Here is a 22155-nt window from a genome sequence, read left to right on the forward strand (position 1 = left end):
GACTCTATTTCCCGAGCCCACATTGGTGCCCGCCTGCATCTTCTGGCCGGACACCACCCACAGGTCACTATGTCACTTAGCAGAGCCTGTCTGATTGGTTGATGCTCCACGTCCAACAACAAAATGTTTTCCAACTATGACAAAAGGCCAGTGGTAGACTTCATGGTCAAGCGGAAGAAAGGTCTTTGGTCCGAAGAAAACGAAATGGAGCTTTCTATTTGTCAGATAAGATGCCATGTCTGGCAAACACTGCACATCACCACAAACACACCACCCCCTCTGTGGAGTGTGGTGGTGGCAGCATGTCGGATTCCCAGATGACAAATGGGTTGGCTCAGGACAGAGAACATGTGGACTCCATGCAGAAGGAGCCCAGAACCTTCTCACTAACTGCACCGCTGCATCTTTTCTCAATTACACATAATTGCATATGTTTTTCTTTTTACATATATTATGTCAATTTGATTTGTTTTAAAGGAGCTGGATGTGCTCCATTAAAAGAAGAAAAAAACATTTTTTTGTCATAAGTTGCATATGAATAATGAATCATTTACTTTCACCCTACGCCAAACAAAAAAAAAATCCTGACTCGGAATGTAGTATTTTAATAATAAAAAAATGGACAAAGACTTGTTTTTTTCTTCTTTTATTTCGTTTGAAGACTAAAAAAATCATCACAGAAGCAGAAAGGTAAATCGCCCTCACTAACAAGGAAGGCAACTTGGTCATTTCATCTTAAAAATAAAACCATGTTGAAATATCTCATCCAGTTTGAGCTGAGCACTGCCCAACAGGCCACTTGTCTAAAAAAAAATTTACAAAAGAAAGGCATCTCTTATTAGGAAATTAAGTAAAAACAAAAGCTTGTTAAATTCATTTGTCCAGTTTCTAATGCAAAATAAAAGACAATACAAAGCCCATCTGTTAAAGTACAAAATAAATAGAATATACACAAAACCACCGAACACCAAACGGAACTGATTTCATGCTCTGGTGGTGCTGACAAGATATGTGGTGACACATTTGACAAATTTGGTCTTCCATGTTTCCTCCAGTTGTTCTCTGCTGACGGTTTCATTCAACCTTTGTTAATCTACGTGAGCTACTGAGAAGGAGTTCTTATTTACAAGAATGATCTAAAAGGTCATAAGGTCACCAGGAAGCAGAAACACTTGCACACTGTCGAGCGAAAGGCAATCAGGTGCGTTTTCAAGCTCTCCTTGCATTGCTTTGGTGTGGAGTGTATTGTCAACAAATCATTTATTCAGTCGTGGCCCTTAACGAAAAGTAATAAAGACACTCCCGTTTGAGAGAAATAGTTACCACCGACTATGAGTTGGATCATATTAATATGGATATGTCACCATGACAACCTGTTCTTTACAAAACCGGGTTCTCTGAGACAGACGATGTCAACAGGAATCACCACATGTGATTTTATACGTACTTAATGTGTGTTCAGGTCTAAATATATTAAAGCCTCCTGACAACACATTTTATTGAAAAAAATACTCAGGTTATAAGTGAAAATGAACTGCTGACGTTCCTCCTGTTCTTCACCCTTCATAAACATCACACATGCTTTCACACACATCCATAAGATAAAGAGATTACATGCGACATCCTGGAATGATGAGCTGTGTAAAACACAGTTACAGGTGGATAAATCAAACTCCACTGCTGTGACACAGTGCAGCCAGAGAGAGAGAGAGAGAGAGAGAGAGGCAGAAGGGACAGAAACCCCGGCTGGAGACTCTCACTTTCAGGTTTTTCCTCTGTGGCCATGTCCTCACCTTTTCATCTACACGGCACCAACAGATTTTCTCCCGTCCTTAGAGACTAAAGATAGGTCTGTTCATTTCAGAGTCCACTCCCTGTCTCCTCTATGGAATGGGGGCGTCCTCTTTTTTGCGTTAGGTGCAGCAGGGGGTCTCCTCTTCTGCCTGAAGTCAAACAAAATACACTTAGAGGCACATCTTGTCTTTTATTTCACAGTATGCACCCATCCTCTTCATTGCACTAGCCTACACTAGCTCTCTGTGTCGGCTACCAGTGCTGTCTCTACGTCACTGGGCTACACTTCGCACAGACTTGTTGCCATAGCATCTGACAACAGCGCCATGCATCAGGACCAAAAAAAACACTCAAACATTACTCGCACAAAGAACAGAACATTTAGTAGATTAGCTACTGCTGCCGTTAATCAAGCTAACACAGCAGTGGTTGATTAGCTAATTTAATCACCTGCTCAACTGTCGCAGCTGCTGCTTATTAACTGAACCGAAACACAGAATTCTGCAGCACATCTTCAGGTTACGGCTGTCAAAGTCAAGCTAGCATAACTGACCTACTTCCCTCTCTCTAGGTATTTTTTATTTTATTAAAACTGTTCCCTGACCTTATTGTCTAGTTGTCCTAGCGTTGACAATTAGTAGCAAAGAACTGCATGTCTTTTTATTTTATACATCAGGCAATAATATTTAAGATTTAGTGAGTTATGCTGACAACTTCACAGCTAAAACCAGTGCTAGTCCTAGTCAGCCAACACACACCTTTAATTTTCCTGAAGGCAGCATTGTTAGAGAAATGTCCTTTATTGTCCCCAGTGGGGAAATCCAATTACCTGTTTGTGCAGAAGCGGCTGCACTCAGAGTCCGTATGCAGCATGCATGCACACCGCCTGGAGGCTGCGCTGCTCCTGCTCCTGCTGCTCTGAGCCGTCCCGACGGAGCGCTTCTTACGCAAAGAGCCTGGGGAGCTGGCCATGCCATACGGGACCGTGTGCCTGCCAATGGAATCAGTGGAACATTTCTATGTCAACAAGTGTCTTTGTGCAGGGGTCGTTTCTGATATGGGCGACATGGGCAACCGCCCAGGTTGGCATTTTGTGTGGGGCGGTATGAGCTCATAAAGACCAGAAACCCCACAGTGTTGACCCTGACCTCCCTAACTTAGGACTAAAAACACAGTCAGACAGAGATTTACTGTAAATGAAAACCTGGATCACTGGTGGAGCAACATAAGCTCCCCGACTCTCGTCTTCTCTTTGTTCGTTTTGGGAACGCCCATCAGAGACTGTGAGGCTGTGAGTGCACAGCATAGTTTCCACTATTTGCTAATATTTTTGGGATAGTTTTTAAAAACTTACATTCTTTCCAGGGCACACTGATTTATCGGTGCTGATTTCCTTAATTTTGGGAGATCGGTGATCGGCCGATACTTACACGTGAAGCCAATCTCATCCTCCGATCTTATCTACCTCAGCAAAGGTCTAACAATGAACTAACGAATTCACCAAAATCGGAATCAGCAGGTCAGGCTTTTTAAAGATTGGTATTCTGTAAACGGGCAGAAAGGTGCAATTGGTGCACCGCTAATTGTTTCTGCTGGCAGCCGATCAGAGATCTGCTGACTTGAATTATGAGGCGGCTCAAAAACAATGTTTATTGGTCAAAACTGCTTTGATAAATGGAGATGTGCCATAAGAGCATCTGTTTCCAGGGGAACGAGAACAGATAACATGTGGTTAAACAGTGATGTTGACTTCAGGGAGGATGATTAACTGAATCATATGTTTATAGTGACACAATAATGAGATGGTTCTACGCTGACGCTCAGGTTGGGAAAACTCAAACAGGTTCTTTCCCTTTTTTGGCTCTAAATAATTTTGCTGAAATGTTGGACAGATGCTGCTGGTTCTGATGGCAGCCTGACAGAACATCCTATAATCACCCTACATTGCACCATAAAACCCAACCTCCTCGACTTAACATGACATTCCTAACAAGGACGCATCATAAACACTGCTCTGTCAGGCCCAGAATTATTCATACGCCTGGCAGATTCCCGTGTTGAAAGGAGATTATAGAGGCATCTATGAAAAGATAATGAACAATATAAAAAGAGAATCTATTTAAAAAAAATAATGACGTTTGATTTATTTTTAGCTTTTTTATTTATACCATTCTCGATAATTAGTGCCAGTACAGCAAACAAAAAGTTCTCATAATAGCTGAGCATCTTTCAGCTTTGTCTCCTCCCCACAGATTCTCTGTTAGAGTCAAATCAGGACTACAAAACCTTTAGAGGTGCATCGACTGCAGTTTTCTGGCTGATTGCTGATTCCAATTTTGGCCAATACCAATGTTTTTGTCTGAAATGCTGTTAAATATCACAAGAAAGTTGCTGAGTTGGCAACAGTGGGGTGACTATTGATAACTGCAAACATGCAGACATGACCTGGTGGGCGGGGCTGTCAACGCTATGATGAGTTGGATAGTAACTAGTTACATTGAGTTGAGTAACTTTTTTTTAAAATTTATTTTTAGGAATATTTTTTACTACGCAGCACTTTTTAGTTTTACTTGAGTAATGAGCAAACATGTTTTAACCAAAAATTCACCAGACACAGACATACACCTGCAGTTTTTTTATTGAAAGAAACTGATTTGAGAAATTTTCCTTTTTCCTGATTTTGTTATTTTTTTGTTACTTATTTGAATTATTGCCATTTCGGTCCTTAAAATACAAAAATTTCCACTAAACTTTATATTTTGGTCCATCTGATTCAGTACTTGCATAGACTTTTTTACCAAATACATTCTTACTCTTACTTGAGTAATTTCTTGGACCGCTTTGTTTTACTTTTACTTGAATAAAAATATGTTGAAGTAGTTCTACTTTTACTTGAGTACACTTTCTGGGTACTCCTCTGCTCATTAGCAGAGTGCATTAAAGCAGTGCCTTTCCCTGGTGAACATGTCCTCTCTGTGTCTCTGGTGTACATTACCTTTGTGCTGCCAACGACTTGTTGCAAGGCTTTTATTCCCTACCTCAGAGTTTTAGGCCAAAAAATAACCTGGATCATTTACATGACTGCAGTGCATCCCAGCAAATAATTCTGGGATTTCTATGATTTATTAAGGAGGACCGAAAGAATCCCTTTCATCTGTCTCCATCAACAACAGTAATAGTGACGATAAACGCTGTGGTCACCCGCTGTTGGTATGCAATATCTGTAAGAACTTCTTGGCACCTGACCCTTCAGTCTGACCTGTTAGGAAGGGGGTTAACACTCTCTCTTTAAATAGTTGTTCATATGAAAGCAATTCCAATAAAAGACTAAAACCAACAGCCACAGAGAAAGAAGAGTTGCAGTATCAATTTGTTCTGAAATTTCAGAGGAGTAAACTTTTTCACCATGTAATAAAAAAATGAGAGACACCAACGAACAATGAAGAGGAGTGAAGTCAGAAGGTTAGCTAACCGCTCACAGCTGCATGTACTTTAGGAGCTCTTCCCTAAGGGACGTAAAAGCGCAGGTAATTTATTTTAGTCTTCCCAGATATGTTCACCTTCTCACACCCTCCCATGTGTGCTGTGCATCTTTAACTACAGCTGTTCCATCATCAGGAAGAGCAGAGAAATGCCAGTGACATGTGAGGAAGAGCAGCGCCACACGAACTACAGGAGACAGACGGCCTCTCGTCTGATTCACATCTTCTCCAGAAGAAAATAGAGTAGGAAGTTTTCCTTCATGTACATAAAGCTGATGTGGCCTGATGGACAATAATTAAGGGTTCCGCCGACTTATTCTCACCAATTTCCTTCATTTTGGGAGATCTGTGATCGGCCAGTACTTACATGTGAAGCCGATCTCATCTACCTCAGCAAAGGTTTAAATATCAACGACTGTCCTGTTCTGCTCTGCTGTGAAAGAGGTTTGACTGAGTGACCAGCCCCACCAGGTCATGTCTGCATGTTTGCAGTTAACAATAGTCACCCCACTGTTGCCAACTCACAATATTTTAGCTATATTTAGCAACAATTCAGACAAAAAAAAAAACAAAAACGGTATCGGTATTTTAAAGATCAGTAATCGAGAGGAAAACTACAATCGATGTGTCCGACTGTTCAACATGCACCAAAGTTTGATCAGATCTTGGGGTCTAAGGAAAGAAAAATTCTGAAGATGCATCATCATCATCATCATCATTAGCATCATCATCAGCATCATCATTATCTGTGTTGCTGTGAAACAAAGCTCCCCGTATGGATGTGAAGCCTGAAGATGCTACTGGATCTGAAAACTAAACTGGGCTGACCTGGTTGTCTCACTTCAGTCCAAACTGACAGGAGACGGATGAGTCCATGTCACCACCCCTTCTCTCCTCTACCCTCCACCCACCATCCCACCCAGACGTCTGAAGTGAGAAAGACCTGCTCCAGCGATCCAAAACTCTGAAAGACTGGCTCTACCGTCAGACCTCTGGTTTCTATTTAACGCTGGCAGCACAAAACAAAACAAAAAAAAAAACAAGTAGTGAAAACAGAAAAAGGGTCCGATCCATCCGAGAACCTGAAGGTACTTAGAGAAAAAGGCCAGGAAGTTGAGAGAGAGGTCAGAGTCTATAAGGCCTTCAAGATGACACAGATCAGGCTTTAAAGTTCTCAGTCAACTCTTGTTGCTGCTGCTGTTGTGCTTTTGGTATGGATTCACAGATGAAAACCACAGAGGCTTCAAACATAAAGTCTGCATTGGTTTAGTTTTATGCATTAAAGATGTCTGTTTAACTGCCGTATAATTAATCACACAGCATGTGGGCATTTTTTTGTTTCTTTTTTGTGAAAGGGTGAATAACTGGATGTAGTGTAAGGCACTTTGAGGATGTTCAGACTTGATAAAGCGATATACTAGTACAATCTGATTACCATTTAGTGGGCTGAAGATCGAAATACAGAACGTCTATAAAACATTTACCCAGAAAAGCATAGAAGAATCATGAAACATGAGTCGGAAAAGTCAGGAATTCTCAGGTAAAGCTGACGGATCCATGGGAACAACGACCTCTCCTACCAGATCTCAAAGATTTTCTGCGGAGATTCACTGGATGAGATTCAGCTGCACACGCTCAAACACCCTTTGCTTTCCCATTTTTCCTCCAAATATTACAGGGCCCCCTATAGGGGACATGCGTTTTTCTTTTCCATTCTCTTGCAATAAATTAGCAAACACACCCTGGTCATTTTGTGTACAGTCACAAATGTCAATTTAAAATCGCACATAAGTACACCTTTAAAGAGCCCCAGTGAAAACATGTTTCATACAGTCCTAACTCTTTGGTCCACGAAAACATAACTGAAAATCCAGATTATCGGCAGATTATTTCACTTATAAGATATTTTTCCCACGTGATAAGATGGAACTAGCACTTCTTCATCAATATTAAGGAGTCATTTACTTATAAGTTATTTTTGTCTTATTTTAGATGTGCTACGATATTTGCACTAGAAACTGGACCAAAATGACTTGGTAGGATTTTGTGTTTTTGCGGTGAGCTGCTGGTCAGATGGGACGCTTCTTAAAACAGACTCTTACTCTGGCGTGTTGATCCAAATGATGTCCAGGTGGCAGTAATACACACACTCTTTGTCTTTGTAGGTGTAACACGTGCACCTCTTGGCGCGCCCCCTCCTGGCAGTCAGCGGGTCACGGGCAGGGCGGACCAGACCTACAGAACCAGAGGGCAAGATGACACCGTGCGGGGGGTCGCCCAGGCTGACCTCTGCTGACACATCCTGCCTCTGGCTCACAGATAACGAACCTGCAGGATGACACGAAACGTATTCTTTGTGGACTCAACAGACACTCTAGGGCTCAGACCGCAGCAGCGCAGGTATTTTTGTCATGATGTGCTGTTTTTGAGGCGGACCCAAATGCATAAAGGCAGAGACGTCGAATAAAAGGAGAATGTTTAAAGATAAAATGATGGACAAACTTAGAAAAATCATGGAGGAGCACAGGGAGCCAGAGCAGAACAAAAGCTGTAAATCCAAGGAAAAATCCAGCAGGGAATACAGGGAAGAAACAGGGGAAAATAACAGGATATAATGGGGAAGAAGTGGGAAGAACCAAGTAAGAGGAGAAGAGGTGCTTATGTACTGGAATACTGAATGCTGGTTCCCCTCACACCTGGGTAACAGGATGCAGGTGTGACGGGAGAGAGCAGAAGGCAGAGAGAGAGAGAGACACGGGGGTCTAGGGAATAAATCTAACACTAAAGAATAACTAGATCTAATAAACATGATAAAACAGAAACAAGACTGATCTGATCAAAGAAAGAGACTAAGAAACAGAATAAACAAAACTAACTCAAACAACCCAACAGAGACCATGACACTTTTCTATCACCACAGAAAATCTACATATGATCTTCAAACTGAAATCCACATCTGTGGACCTTCAAGAACACAATGTTTAATGTTTTAGAGAGGTTCAGGGTCCAGAGATGTCCCATCAGTCCGGTTGTAATAACAGATGAAAAAAACAAACAAACAAACAAACAAACAAAAAACAGCCAATCACAAAATCATCTACTGATAAGTTCTGACTGAACCAGCATTTTTTTTTTCTGACTTTAAGTTCTTTCATTACCACTATGTGAGTTAATAATAATAATAATAATAATAAAATAATAATAATAATAATAATAATAATAATAATAATAATAATCTTATCTTACCATTGGTTAAAGATGCCGTCACCACTATAATTAACAAAATTCCCACGTCAACCGACAGACCGTCAGCCATCACACACGAATCAATAGAAACTGAAGGAATTTGTAGAGGTCAAAGGTCGTGGACGTCCAGACACACTAACTGAAGGCCCCTGCTGATCGTCCCTAGATATCAACCTGTGACCGGCCTGGAGCTCCGCTGCTGCCGCTCTGTTCGCCTCCAGCCTCCAAGGCTCCGCTTTATGACCTGTTGTGACAAGCTACCGCAGGATCACTCATGCTTCCTGCCGGGATTTTCAAAATAAGACAGTCTCAGGGAAGACAAGCAAGCAAGCAAACAACTTTAAAAAAAAAGTACATAAAATCACATTATCAAGCGTTGGCAACAACTCCCATTTAAAAAGACTCTCCTCAAACAAACGACTTTCAAGTTGTGAAAGTCGTTTGTTTTTCATATGGAACATTTTACTAATACTTCAGTGTTTAAATGTTAAGATTAATTTTAAAAGTGTGCTCCGGGCTAGATGAAAGGATTTCACAGAAGGTTTGCTAGTACTGTTGTGTTGCAGCTGCTTATATCTGAGTTTTACTGCTACACCCTGTAAAAACACTAAGTATTTTTGATCTAGTTTGTAAATATCTTATTACACTTGAAATAAGACAAAGTGAATTTATACGCAATTTTTCAGCAAGATGCTTGTTTTAAGTCAATAAATCCTTAATATTGATGAAAAGTGCTAGTTCCATTGGCAGATTATTTAATTTATAACATGGGAAAAATGTCTTGATACAAGTAAAATAATCTGCCAATGGAACTAGTTTTGATCAATATTAATAAATTATTTGGTAACACTTTATTTGAAGGGGGTTGAATAAGACTGTCATGACACTTTCATAAACATGACATAACACCTGTCATGAACATCAATAAGCCTTCATGAATATTAATGACTGTTGTCATAAAGCGTCATTCGGTAAATTATGACACTTTTAATACAAAGTTGACATTATTCTAAATGTCTTTGTTATGACAACTTGACATTAACCAAGAAATTATTACTGATTAAACTTTACCTTTAATAACATAAAGTTACCTGATATTTAAAGTGCAATCAGTAATTATTTTATAACAAATTTATATCAGTAATGATTTCTTGGTTAATGTCAAGTTGTCATAAAGACATTTTGAATAATGTCAACTTTGTATTAAAAGTGTCATAATTTACCGAATGACGCTTTATGACAACAGTCATAAATATTCATGAAGGCTTATTCATGTTCATGACAGGTGTTATGTCATGTTTATGACAGTGTCATGACAGTCTTATTCACCCCCCTTCAAATAAAGTGTTACCAATTATTTACTTAAGTTCTTAAATCTTGCTGAAAAGTTATTTTAAAGTTAGTTGTCTTATTTCAAGCGTTCTAATAAACTAGAGCAAAATGACTGGTGAAGATTTAGTGTTTTTGCAGTGCACTGATTGGAACATTAACTAGCTTAAGGATTTCGTTTTGAGGTTCTTGTTTTCTTACATGTGTTTATATGACTTGCAGGGGTTTTTTTGGTGCATTTTTTTTTCACATCAAACATTTTGGTAACATTTCAATAACTTGCCAAAGTGAGTCACCCGCTCAAAACGGACAATCCATTCATCAAAAGCAAGCATTCATGTAAGAGTCATCAAAATATAAAATCCTAACATCATGTCTTCATCACGATGGTTCACTCTGGAGATGGTTTTGAATGTACAAAAGGCCAGATCTGAGTGAAAGTGTCTGAAAATGCTCAAGGCAGCGCTGTACAGTATTTACTCAGCCATCCGAAATCTGAATGTAGCTGTAAACAATATTTCAGTTCACATTGGAGCTGAATTAAGGGACACACTGAGGACAGATAATCGCTGGTTAAATCACTTCACCCATTCCTCCTTTATCAGTGAAAGCTGAGAGAGAAATTGTTCTGTTTGGGAGACATTTTCAGGGTAAAGAAATGCACAGACAACCTGGTCACCATGTCTGTGTGCACTGACTCAACCAATAAAACGAAGAAGTTAAGTTTGATAGCATCATATGGTTCATTATGATGGAGATCACATAAGCAAATGAGGACGTCCAAAAGTAGCAGAGAATTTCATGGAAGCAACTGATGGGTGTACTAAAGCATTTATATGACTTAAAGGGGAGGTATTATTTATTTACCAGGCATAAATAGTGCAATCAAGTAACTTTCTCCCGCTCTCGCTGTTTCTTTTGTTTTAATATTCATCTGAACCTCTCAGCTGATGTCTGACTTTATTCAAATGTTTTTCATTTCACCTCCCCATAAATCTCCAGGCAGCTGAAAGTGCCAGAAGTCACTTGTGCCACGTGTTATTGAAATGCTCCCAAACTCTCCAAAATCTTAAACACATCTGTTTGATCATCACTGCACCTCAACGCAGTCGAATAAATCAAACTATTTCTACCATGTAGTGTTTTGACTCAGTATTTCAGAAGTTAACCTGTTTGTGTTTGGACTCTGAAGAGCAGCTGGATGGTTTTAGGATCTGCACCAAGCAAACATCAGTGGTGTTGGACTTGAAGTGCCTTCAAAGCTTTCCCTTTTTTATTTACTGTAGACTGTTCAATATCCCACCCACTCTCCTGGGAATGATGTTGTTTTATGTCTTTGTGAACCAAAGTTATGCAACTTTTATCATTGTATTCTAACCCAAAAGGCCTACGTTGTCTCCACCACCACGTAATTAATCAACACAGAAAGAACAGGCTGATTTGGGTGCAGTTTGATACACTTCTGCAAACCACTGATGAGTACGTCAGCAACTCTGTGCTGGTATGTTTGAAATGGGCATCACCCCATGACCTCACGTCGTACACCAATATCTAAAAGACAAATTCAGGCAAAGGAATAAAATATATTCAATCGAGAGTTGAGAAAAGGGCTATCAGTCAGATCACAGTTTGTCCTACAGCCAGACAAAGTTCAAAGACACAGTGGATTCCTCGTAGATGCATCACTACCCACAATAGATCAAATATTGTGTTTTTTTTTTCATTATAAGTTCACAGAAATGTCCAAAAACAATTTTCACATCTATTTGGTGCAGATGAATCTTTAAGAGTAAGTTGTTGGAGTAAGTCTGGACTAAGTCTGTCAAGTCTCATGGGGAACTACTGTTTTTACCCCCCTTTCCCACTGTGCTCCCGTATCCAGTATTAGTACTTTCCCGTAAACATCATGTATTACGCCCCCTCCCTCCACTCTTATGTTACATTAGTTTCCCTCCAACGACAACATTTCCCATATTCTCAAATCAAAATCTTGACAGATATGTTCCAAAACGTCTGAACTGGGAGTTTTTGGAAAGTGACTGACAATCTTTTATGGAGCAAATGAATGTAGAATCAAGACGAACATGGAACTCGGAACATAACCAAGTCTATGTAGTCAGAGTTAAAGTCAGTTACACCGTAAACTATAATAAGTTGTGACGCAAGTATGAATATGAGCGAAGCTAATTTTTAACACCATTGTCATTTCTTCTGACTCGGTTATGGCTTTTCTCCATCTGTCTGTGCCCCGTAGTTTCAACTTGTTCATAGTATCCTGAAATTCACCACAGCTTGCTCTGGAGAACGCCATGTTCACTCATACCTTCACCCTGTTCCTCACTCTGGGGCTTCAGCTGAAGTTCACCCATAGAGGCTTCGTGTTGGGAAGCCTCTATGGACCACCTGCTACTCCAGATTTTGACCAGGCTTTGCTCCAGTTTAGTCACATCCTGTCTGCAGTCATCACCGCAGGATGACTGCAGACAGGCATCCTGGGGTGACATGGCAACTTTTACTCATGAGTCACTTGAAAAATCGAGCCGCAAACTTTGTTCTGATAACATTTTGTATCTGATGTTTTGTTGTGTGAGAAGACATTTTGGAATGCCATTCCATTTAATCTCACACTGCTTTGCCTCACTCTTATATTTGGAGGAACCAATGGGAGACTTTCAATCCTCACAACACTGTACCAGCTGGGAAACATGGCGGCGTTAGCATGGCTCCACCAGATATATTGATCTAAAACTTCTTGATAACTACAAACCCAGTGTTGCTGGGGTAAAATTTGAGCAAAGTTTTAGCAGGGTTGTCATGGTAATATTTGAACCTGGACAGATAATGTTGACTTGGGTGTATTAGAGTGATCGACAATAAATTAAAACTAATTTGCTCACATAAAGAGCTTCATAGGACAAACCCTAATGACATGCATTCTCCTTCTAATAGTGAACTCACAACTTCATTTTACAAAACAAAAGAAGAAATAAATTGAAATGTTCACCATAAATAACACTAAAACCCAAACCACACTATTACCCCTCCTACTTTATAGAGAGACAAGAGGCCCCCCAAAAGCTTTCACACAGAGGTCATTTAACACAGTAGTTAACATTAGGTTTGAATATTCACATACTACAGGAGATAAATTTAAACTTGAAAGTTGATATATTTTGTCAAAAGAATAAAAAACAAGGAAAGACAAGTTGAATGATGTTTCAAACGTTCACACATATGAATGAATGAATGAATGAATGAATGAATGAATGAATGAATGAATGAATGAATGAATGAATCTGTTGGGACAGCGCAGTGTCAGTAAAGCCAGTAGTGTAGAATTTGACTGTGGCTGCTGTTAGAGAGAATGTGGTTGATGAACCCTTCATTCAGGATCTGAATGATGTTGGGAACTTTCCCACTAACAGCTGGAGCTTTTTTTAAATTTTGTTTTGTTTTTTACCTCTGTGATCTGTCAGTTGGTCATCCAGAGTTCCCACATGTGTTTCATGAAACCTCCCTTCTTTAGTCATAAAAATTCTTGGCCAGGGATAAATACTTGTTTCATGTGAAACAAAGGAATTGTTAGTAATTAGGAGCTATTCAAAATGTTTTGAATTTATGCCACTTGGATGTAACCTAATTCACTTTTGCAAGTAATGATAAGAAACGTTGTTTCCATACATGTCATCTATGTTTCTCCCCTTCCTGAATTGAAGGCCTAGTTTCTGAATATAATGGTTTGCTGTATTAAACCACCTTTTTCAGTGTAACTACATACAATGCAATTTTAATTCATTCTACAAAAGAAGAATTTGGTCTCAAGTAAACTGGGAGATTTTTTTTTCTTCTAAATAGCCAATCATCATTTTAATGTAGGTGCATTGGTTAACTTACCTCAAAACGTTTTAAATAATTTTGGATGGAAATTTGACCACTCCTGGGAAAATCTACAAGAGGTCATGTAAAGGGTTTTAGAAAGTCCACCCAAATCCCCAAAGCCCCAACCCAACCCAAATAAAAATGTGATCTTATTTAAAAACCAGGTCTGGTCACTTTGAATGAATTTCTCCAATTCTACCAATAATAGTGGTCAAATGTGCAGTCAGAATTATGCTGGAGATCCAACATGCTTAGATGTAGTTCTGGTGTCCTGTCTATGTTACTGATGCCGTATAAATAATTTTGGCTCTGTGTGAACTGGAGAAATCCACAGTAAATTCAAACTCCGCTCATTGAATCCCTGCTCTAGTCATGAATTCAGCAGTTCCAAAAAGTCACTATAAACCTCAAATTAAGATCAAGTGATCTGTAACGTATTAAAACTTCAGGAACCAAAACAAAATGAAACGCGTCAAAAACAAGAAATGTTTTACCGGGCTGATGTTTTACTGTTTCTTCCGTGTCGCTAATAATAATGACCTTTGTTAACATTTGGAATAAAACAAGCCTAAGCAGATGCACTGGTGATGAAACAGACTTCCCCCTAAACTCCCCCGTCAGGTGCAAAACGTTTTATGACAACTGACAGAGGAAAAAAAAAGCAAATCAATATGAGCAAAAGCTGTGATCCGACTTCAGGAATGTTACACATCCACACACTTCCTGTTGTTAGTGGTTTTATTTTACCTGCTGACTCATTCCGAGACTGACACTTGGACAGGGACCGAGGCCCTCCAGCCACCTTCTTCTTCTCTGACTGGCAGTAAAGATTAACTTTGCAGATATTTGGCAACATGTGGACGTGATTCACACAAGCAGGTGTTGTCTGGGACTATAATAGAATTCACTAATAAGTGGGTGTCACTGTGGGAAGGTAGAGACAGATTGATTTTATAGGTGCTGGGTGTGTGTGGAGTGTGTGGGCAGAGGTAAAGACAGTGGGTTGAGTTAGCAAAGGGGATACATCTTGATTTCAAAGAGACATGCGATCCTTTCTAGTCCAAGTAAGTGAAGCTGATCCGAAACAAATCTATTCATATGTTCATAACAGAGAGTGGCTTCATATTCAGAGGCCCCAAAGCTGTCTCTTGCTTTATCAACATAATTTATTCTTGTTAGATTAAAACTAGCCTTTCTATTAAGTTTAATTGCTATTAATATCTGGGTTAAGTACACAATTTGATTCTCATCTCCCTTCAGGCCTCCATCTGGGATTTCTCAAATTGAGTTTGATTTCTTGGATTGAATTTCAACCAATCAAATGAGAGAACAGAGTTAGGAGTAGTGAACAGTGACTCTGCTGTTTTTAGAAATGCAGTCAGGGGGATGCTGTGGTGGCGCAGCACGCCCCATAATATGGTCTTAGTCCCTAATACAGCTGTCGTAGGTTCGATTCCCGACCTGGTGGCGCTGCCCTCTCTCTCTTTACCTATGTTCCTGTCTGAGCACTTTCAAATAAAGGCCATTAGAGCCGAAAAAAAGAGAAATGCAGTCTGTTTGTGTTTGTAGTTTGACCACAGCAGGGGGATGTAAACAAAGCCATTCAGTAGGTGTTGGCCACACTTCCAAATGTTGAGCAATTGAAGCCAGAACAAGAGGAACGTTTAAGACATTTTATTACTGGCAAAGATGTGGAGACCTTACTCCTCATGGGGTTGTGTACAGTGCACGTAATTTCTGGCAAGCTCCGTCGAGCCGGGCGCATTACATACATTACGGCCAAACATTAGCGATTAGTTCAAATCAGATCCTGTGGTTTTAAATTTCAAAATGTGATGCTTAGCCTGCCCCGGCAGCAGAAGTGAGAGGCAGGTTTCATTCTGAATAGGTCAGCATTTCACAAGGCCATAAACTTAAAGTCTTTAGATTAGATTGATTGGTTTGGCTCGGTTTGCTACTTTTAGCAATACAAGCTCATAATATATTTCCTATTTTTTGGGATGTGTTGACAAGTAGTGGCTGATACTTATATGTGCCAAATCAGCCGTTATCAGAACTGCTAATCAGTATCTTGTACTTTCAAGTTTTAGGATGCTTTGTTTTTAGGGCTGCACCAATTTACTGGCCAGTTCCCTTAATTTTGGGAGAACGGTGATTGGCTGATACTTACCTGTGAAGACGATGTTATCTACCTCTTTTATGCCTCAGAAAATGCCTGAGTATCAACATTGTCCTCTTCTGTTCTCCTGTGGGAGATGTTATCTGACCGACCGGCCCACCAGGTCATGTCTGAAAGCTTGAAGTTAACATTAGTCACCCCACTGTTGCCAACTCTGTGACTTTTTTGCTATATTTAGGTTCATTTCAGACAAAAAAAAAAGTTGGTATCGGCCAAAATCGGAATCGGCAGATCAGGCTTTAAAAGATCGGTAATCAGCCAGTAAACTACATTCAGTGTACCCCTATGTGTTTTACATGTGTAGTAAAATATCAGCGTGTGAATGTGGGTGTGAACGGGTGAATGACTGAATGCAGTGTGACTCGCTTTGGAGTCCTCTGGACTTGATTAAGCGTATGGGCCATTTACCATTTACATGTGCTGCAGCTATGTTGGTTGCTGTCAGAAATCCATGGGAGGGATTTGCATTCTCAACTCTACAATGTGAATGCATTAGATTCATGACGGTGAGGAGGCATTCAAAACCACCTGAGTTACCATGAAGTAATATGTTTGGAATCGCAGCTTAATTTACTCTTTGCAGTATTATCACAAGATTACTTTTACAGTCATACAAATTACAGTCATACAAACAGTCATACATATTTGCACCTATACAAAAGCCATCTAAAAAAAATCCATATGTGCAGTCCTGTTTCATCTACCACTGAATTAAATCATCCACTCTTCTTATTCTTCCCTTCTGAGTAGTTTGCCTCATAAAAATATACACAGCAGCAAAAAAATAGTCTGTAAAATAAGTTTCTGTCATGTTTTACTAGAGCTCAATGATGAGTTTTCCTTCATCGTCACTGCTGCTGATATCTTCTGTGTTGTCTTGAAAGCTTGGAACAGGCCTTACTCCACTGGGCAGACAGTCTGAAGACTGGTAGCCGTGAAAGGACCCAATCATGAAAACGGATTGGTATTTGCTGGTAATGTCAGGCCTCCCAGAGTTAGAGCTCTGACCTATGAAGTCATTCAGTGAGTCCATGGCATCCTGCTTCTTTTCAGGTTCCAGAAACAAAAACGGCTGAGACGGAGATTCAGTAATCTGTTTGTCTGGTAGCATTTGGATGTCCCCGGTCATCTCACCAGTACCTCTGCAGACTTTGGGAACTTGGCTTAAGTACGAAGAGGACAATGTTCTAAAATCTGGTAAGACGCAAGAGTTGGTTTTCCTCTCTCCAGTGAAAACATCACAGCTGTAGTTACCAGCGGCGGTACAGCCTTGCTGAGCTGAAAAACTGATAGTGCTTTTTGTTTGATCTTGACATGAGAATGACTGCAGGCTGGGCTCAGCACAAAAAAAGACACTCTGTGTTTCTGATGTGGAAATCGGAATCGCAGCATCCTGGCTGAGATCTGATTCACGCGAGACCTGCATTTGCTGGTCGTAGAGGATGATGCCTCTGTCCCAGGTCTTCTGTGGCAAATAGAGATGGTTGATTTCCAGTGGTGGAGAGCTCAAAAGGCTGGAATGAATGCTGTTGGTAGGAGTGCCAGAGTTATGTGAGGTGTTTGGGGCTTGATGAAGGTTGGGTGGAGGGCACTCGGACATACAGGAGTTCTTCTGGGAAAGAGACTCTAAATGCTCTTCTGACAGACAGGAGATTTTAGAGGTATCCACATGATGGTTCGTTTCTTCTCGCTGGAATAAAAGAATAGAAATGAATTAGCCTCTAACAAGAACACCATGGGGTGCCCAGGTAGCATCTTTTCCCCAGTAATTGCAGCAGTGAAGTGTGCAGTTGAAACCTTCAGGAAGACCCCGACTCTACTGCAACTCGTCACAAGATCCTCTGTAAGTACTGGCCCCCTCTGAGTAATTTAAATAATCTTTCCAAGTAAAGTTTCTAAGTGAATTTAACTATTGCTTATTCTTCCACAGATCCTCATCATTAAAAAGCTCTTAGAAACTACAGCGGGAATCCTGGTCCTTCTTACTCAAGACTGTGGGCCATACAAAACCTTAAGAGGCCCCAACACCATCATAATATTGGAAATGAAACTGTTAAACAGCCTCTTGGTCTCATTTCTTTGGTCCACTAGTCAATTGTTGACAGTGGTTCCTTAGTTATGCTATCTCCTTGACTTCATGGCGTATCTCAAAAATACCAATGAACCGAGGACATTCTCCCTTTTCACAAATATATCTGTGTGTAAATACGTTTGCTCTTTGTGTTTTGCTCCATTGCTACCCCACTTCTGAGAATCCCCATGTGTTTTTTGAGATGTTCATGAAGAAAAGCATAAACGTCTCTCCATAAAATCTCCTGTCATGGCACCACTTCCCTTCAAGAGCCAGAACATTTCACCGAATCCTGCGGTCACCAATTCCTTAAACATTTGAACTCAGTTTCGTAAACACTACAGTTTGCAGGAACCTCCAACTGAAGCTCCATTTTTTTTTAAATCTTATGTTCCCTCACTCCCTTCCTTTCCAACCTTACCAAGTTAAGGTCAATGACCTTTACAGAGAAAAGTCTTTTACCACTTGCCCCTTTTCATGCTTCCTTTAAACTAGACTGCTAGTCAAATCCACCAGCCTTACTTTGCTAAATGTCTTCCAGGGTCACTGCTTGACTCTTTGCTCACTCAGGACTCTGCTCAGAGATACTTTTTTATTTCCTTGAATATAGCCTCAGCGACTCCCCTGATACAGCTCCGATTGTTTATCTTAAATGAACCTTGAAGAGCAAATAGATCCCAGACAGTCAGCGGGACCTAATTCGTAAATTGGTTCAAATTTCCTCCATATATACAAAGCTCAATTTAGCACAATCAAGGTTCTTTTCAGAGTATACCACTCCAGTGCTTTGCTGCTGAAAGTGTATCCAGCCGTCATTGACATGTCTAGAGCCAAATATTTGACACTCTCGCAGTAGCGGTGAAAGGTGACCTTATTTCTGATCCTTGTTTCATTTTATTCAATACTCCCACATTTAAACTGCCAAATATGCATCAACAGCAAATTGATGCATATTTGGCTTCACAAATATTCAAATGGAAAATGCTCAACCTCCTCCACACCTTGGCTGGCTCAAGGAGGTCTTGACACACGTGAAACTTCAAAATATTACATGCTCTCTTGCAGGTTCTGGCCAGGCATGTATAACAAGATCTGGTGACTTTTCCTGGACTATTCAGACAAAACAACCATCCACCCAAAGTGATCACAGGCCCTCAGGTCAGTCGTCCGCTGTGCTCTTTCTTCACTAACCAAATATTAGTGAAGACGATTTATAGAAATAATCTGAAAGAGAATTAAATTAAATTGCAGACACGCTTTTCTTCCAGCATGTATTTTTTTTAACTTGAAGTTTATAAAGCAATCTCAAGAATTTTGATATCCTGGTTTAGTTGCCTGTTGCCTCCCCGTATTAATGATATAAGGAATTACTGGATGCCTTCAGGGGGCATAAATCAATTTGCCCCTGTGTGTGGTTCTGCAACTAAACTGTTTACTAAAGAGTCGTCTTGTGTAATTCATCTTACTACTTTCTACACTGTTTTGACACATAGGCAGGATTATGTGTCTATTGTGCTGCAACACTTTCATAAGAAGCTGCCTGCTCCCACACCGTCCTCAGATAGCAGCATTCTAAATATGTGAATGATTTGTGGAAGACTGGAGCTGAAGCTGTAATTAAAACAATAAAATCCACAGGAAGAATTCCAAACTGGAAGAAGTCATCTTATAAACTTTTTGTTTTTTGTTTTCTTTTAATTTTATATATTAAATGATACAGTAGAACCAAAGGGGGGAAAAAAAACATCCATACACTTTTTAAATACATAACTATTTAATACCTGAGTGAAGTTGCGCCCCCTCCCCCCCAACCTTCTTCAAATCAGACAAAAATTGGTGTCAAAAATTGATGCTACGTTTGTGCAGCAAAATTTTTTGTTTGTGCAGCTATCACTTTAAAATATATTAAGAAATGTTTATAGAGGTCATGAAAGGTCAACCAGCATCCCTGATGCCACCCCCCTTCCCCCAAACACACACACACACACACACACACACACACACACACACACACACACACACACACACACACACACACACCTTTTTTTTTGTTTGTGCTGCTTTGGCTTTGAAGATTTTTATGAAAATTGAAAAGGTAATTTTGATTAATAATTTTGATTAAGTAAAAGTGGGGGAACTGGTTGACCTTTAAACTCTAAGCAATTAGTACATTTTGAACACAAACCTTATCTAGGTTTCTTCTAAGAGAGTGTGTTTATGCTTGATTCAGGCACCGAAATAATACTAATAATAAAAAAATAGTTAACATTCAACACACAGGCAGTGATTTTCCTTCTCACCTTATGCCTGCTCATGTCTGCTGCAGCCACATGTCTGCTGTAAGACTCTGGTCCTTTGTCTAATTTTGTCAGCCCGTCATTTGCCTGCTCTCCCAAGCGTTGGTGTTTTCTCTCTGGCTCCCCCTGGTTCTGCTTTGGTCTCCAGTCCTTGCTCTCTGGCTGCACAGGTGTCTCGCTGTGCTCCTGTGAGTCCAGACCCATCTGTGCTCCCTCCGTGATCCCTCAGGCAACAAAAACAGACACAAAGAAGTTGTTTTTTTTGTGGGATAGGAGGGGAGAGGGTTTAAGATTCAAGTTTTACTGCTTGAAGGCTTCAGGTAGGGATCAGGATTCACAACACGACGAAAAATAAATTATCTCATTCGGTCATAGTTGTTTGTTGTGACCTATCACAACGAACAACTGCATCCAGATGCTCAGGACGCATATGGATGCACCAGATGCGTCCTGAGCGTGTGGACAACTATTCACGACACAGAGTCGCTGCTCTGAGCTCTGGAGCACCTTCGCACACATACCAGACTTTAAACCGCACACATACACAACCTCACGACCTCATGCAAACCAAAAACGAGACACCTTTTTACGATTCTTGTACGTTAGAAATGCAAAGTAATCAAGAATTTGCTTCAATGCATTTTGTACGTTCCCCAGAAAACAATAAGCTTTAAATTCTAATGAACATTTAGAATTTAAAGCTCATTAGAACATTTCCAGTGCTAAATGTTCTAATGAACATTTAGCACTGGAAGATTAAATGTTCTTTAGTCTTCCAACACATATATCCAATATACGTGTTGGATATTTAACACGTACTTTGGATACGTGTTAAATATCCAAAATAAATAAATAAGAATAATCATAAAAAAGAACAACAGAAACGACAAATACAATGAATTATGAAGTCTCTGTAAACAAAATTGTCCTTCAGAAAAATGGTCTAGTTGAGACCATATCATCAAACTGAAGACTTTTGTCATTCAGCTTTTGGGAGAAAAAGAGAAAGAAAAACAATAAATCATGCAAATAGAAATTACTGTGTTTGTTTTCATTTATCATGCGATTAATTGATTTACAGATATATAGATTCATTGTTTATTGCGACGGGCCTATCTGAAAGGTCGTCTACCCTTCACATTTTTTTGTAACGTCCTGCCTAGAAGAGAAATGTGGGAACTTCAGCAATTACTGGAGGAAGACAAACACAAACTCCTATATTCTGTGATGAAACATAAGGACCAGAGTGTTAGCCCTGGGGATCCTGGCAGCAATCCACCGTCTTTTAATTACAGGAAAATAGCAAGCAAAAGCTGCTTTTGATTGTTTCTGCCTGCAGTCAGAATTCCTGACAAACATTTTAATGTTTGAGTAAAAAAACAAACAAACAAAAAAGAACGACATGATTTTTCTAGTTCCTGGGATTCAGGAACCAGAAAAAGTCATTAGATTATGCTGCCACCTTGTGTTGGAATGGGGCCTCTACCTACATTTTTTCAGGGACTGAAATCATCAGTGTGGTAATGTACAGAACTGTTTGCGTACTGCTGGACACCAGCTTTACAGATACTAAAGAAAACAATTGCAGAAAATTCACCAGACTCGGTCAGATCCACCATGATGGACGAGAACAATCTCTGAGTGTTTTCCCTTTGACCCGTCCCTGATTATTTTTGCTCAACAAATAAGTTTCTTTACTCATTTTTACTAAACAGATGCACCATGTGAACAAGATCTAGATGAAATTCGTTATTTTAACACTGGTGATGCATTCGTAACTTTTACCTGATACACTCGCGTGCCTCCTATTAAATGTTTTATTTATGTATATCAGAGATTCTTGAGAATAGAGACAAAACAGGTCCTATGGATAAAGCA

General features: G+C 39.9%; 2 protein-coding genes across 3 annotated transcripts in view; both read right to left on the reverse strand.

Moving 5' to 3' along the window:
• Window positions 1-872: 872 nt before the first annotated feature.
• On the reverse strand, window positions 873-8817 carry LOC106939526 (endothelin-3). The gene is made up of 4 exons (XM_015021934.1): window positions 8523-8817; window positions 7379-7604; window positions 2624-2785; window positions 873-1943 (listed from the first exon to the last, which is right to left on the reverse strand). Exons 1-4 carry the CDS (start codon window positions 8590-8592, stop codon window positions 1856-1858), a joined length of 546 nt encoding a protein of 181 aa, XP_014877420.1. The 5' UTR covers window positions 8593-8817; the 3' UTR covers window positions 873-1855.
• Window positions 8818-15389: 6572 nt separating this feature from the next.
• Window positions 15390-22155, reverse strand: part of znf831 (zinc finger protein 831) — a 17886-nt gene continuing 11120 nt past the window's right edge. For both annotated transcript variants that reach the window (XM_015021937.1, XM_015021936.1), the window contains 2 exons: window positions 20281-20501; window positions 15390-17599 (listed from right to left, as the gene is read on the reverse strand). In XM_015021937.1, the coding sequence (XP_014877423.1) occupies window positions 16727-17599; window positions 20281-20501 (1094 nt within the window). In that variant the 3' untranslated portion in view covers window positions 15390-16726. The remainder of the gene's footprint in view (window positions 17600-20280; window positions 20502-22155) is intronic.

The sequence above is a fragment of the Poecilia latipinna genome, unplaced genomic scaffold, assembly GCF_001443285.1.
Source record: "Poecilia latipinna isolate Pla-1442-1.1 unplaced genomic scaffold, P_latipinna-1.0 Scaffold2899, whole genome shotgun sequence".
Classification (NCBI taxonomy): domain Eukaryota; kingdom Metazoa; phylum Chordata; class Actinopteri; order Cyprinodontiformes; family Poeciliidae; genus Poecilia; species Poecilia latipinna.

Coding starts and splice junctions, on each gene's coding strand:
- LOC106939526 (XM_015021934.1), bottom strand. CDS start 8,592: ATGGCTGACGGTCTGTCGGTTGACGTGGGAATTTTGTTAATTATAGTG. Junction 7,605..8,522: donor GACGGCATCTTTAACCAATG/GTAAGATAAGAT, acceptor GTCATCCTGCAG/GTTCGTTATCTGTGAGCCAG. Junction 2,786..7,378: donor ATTTGGATCAACACGCCAGA/GTAAGAGTCTGT, acceptor TTCCATTGGCAG/GCACACGGTCCCGTATGGCA.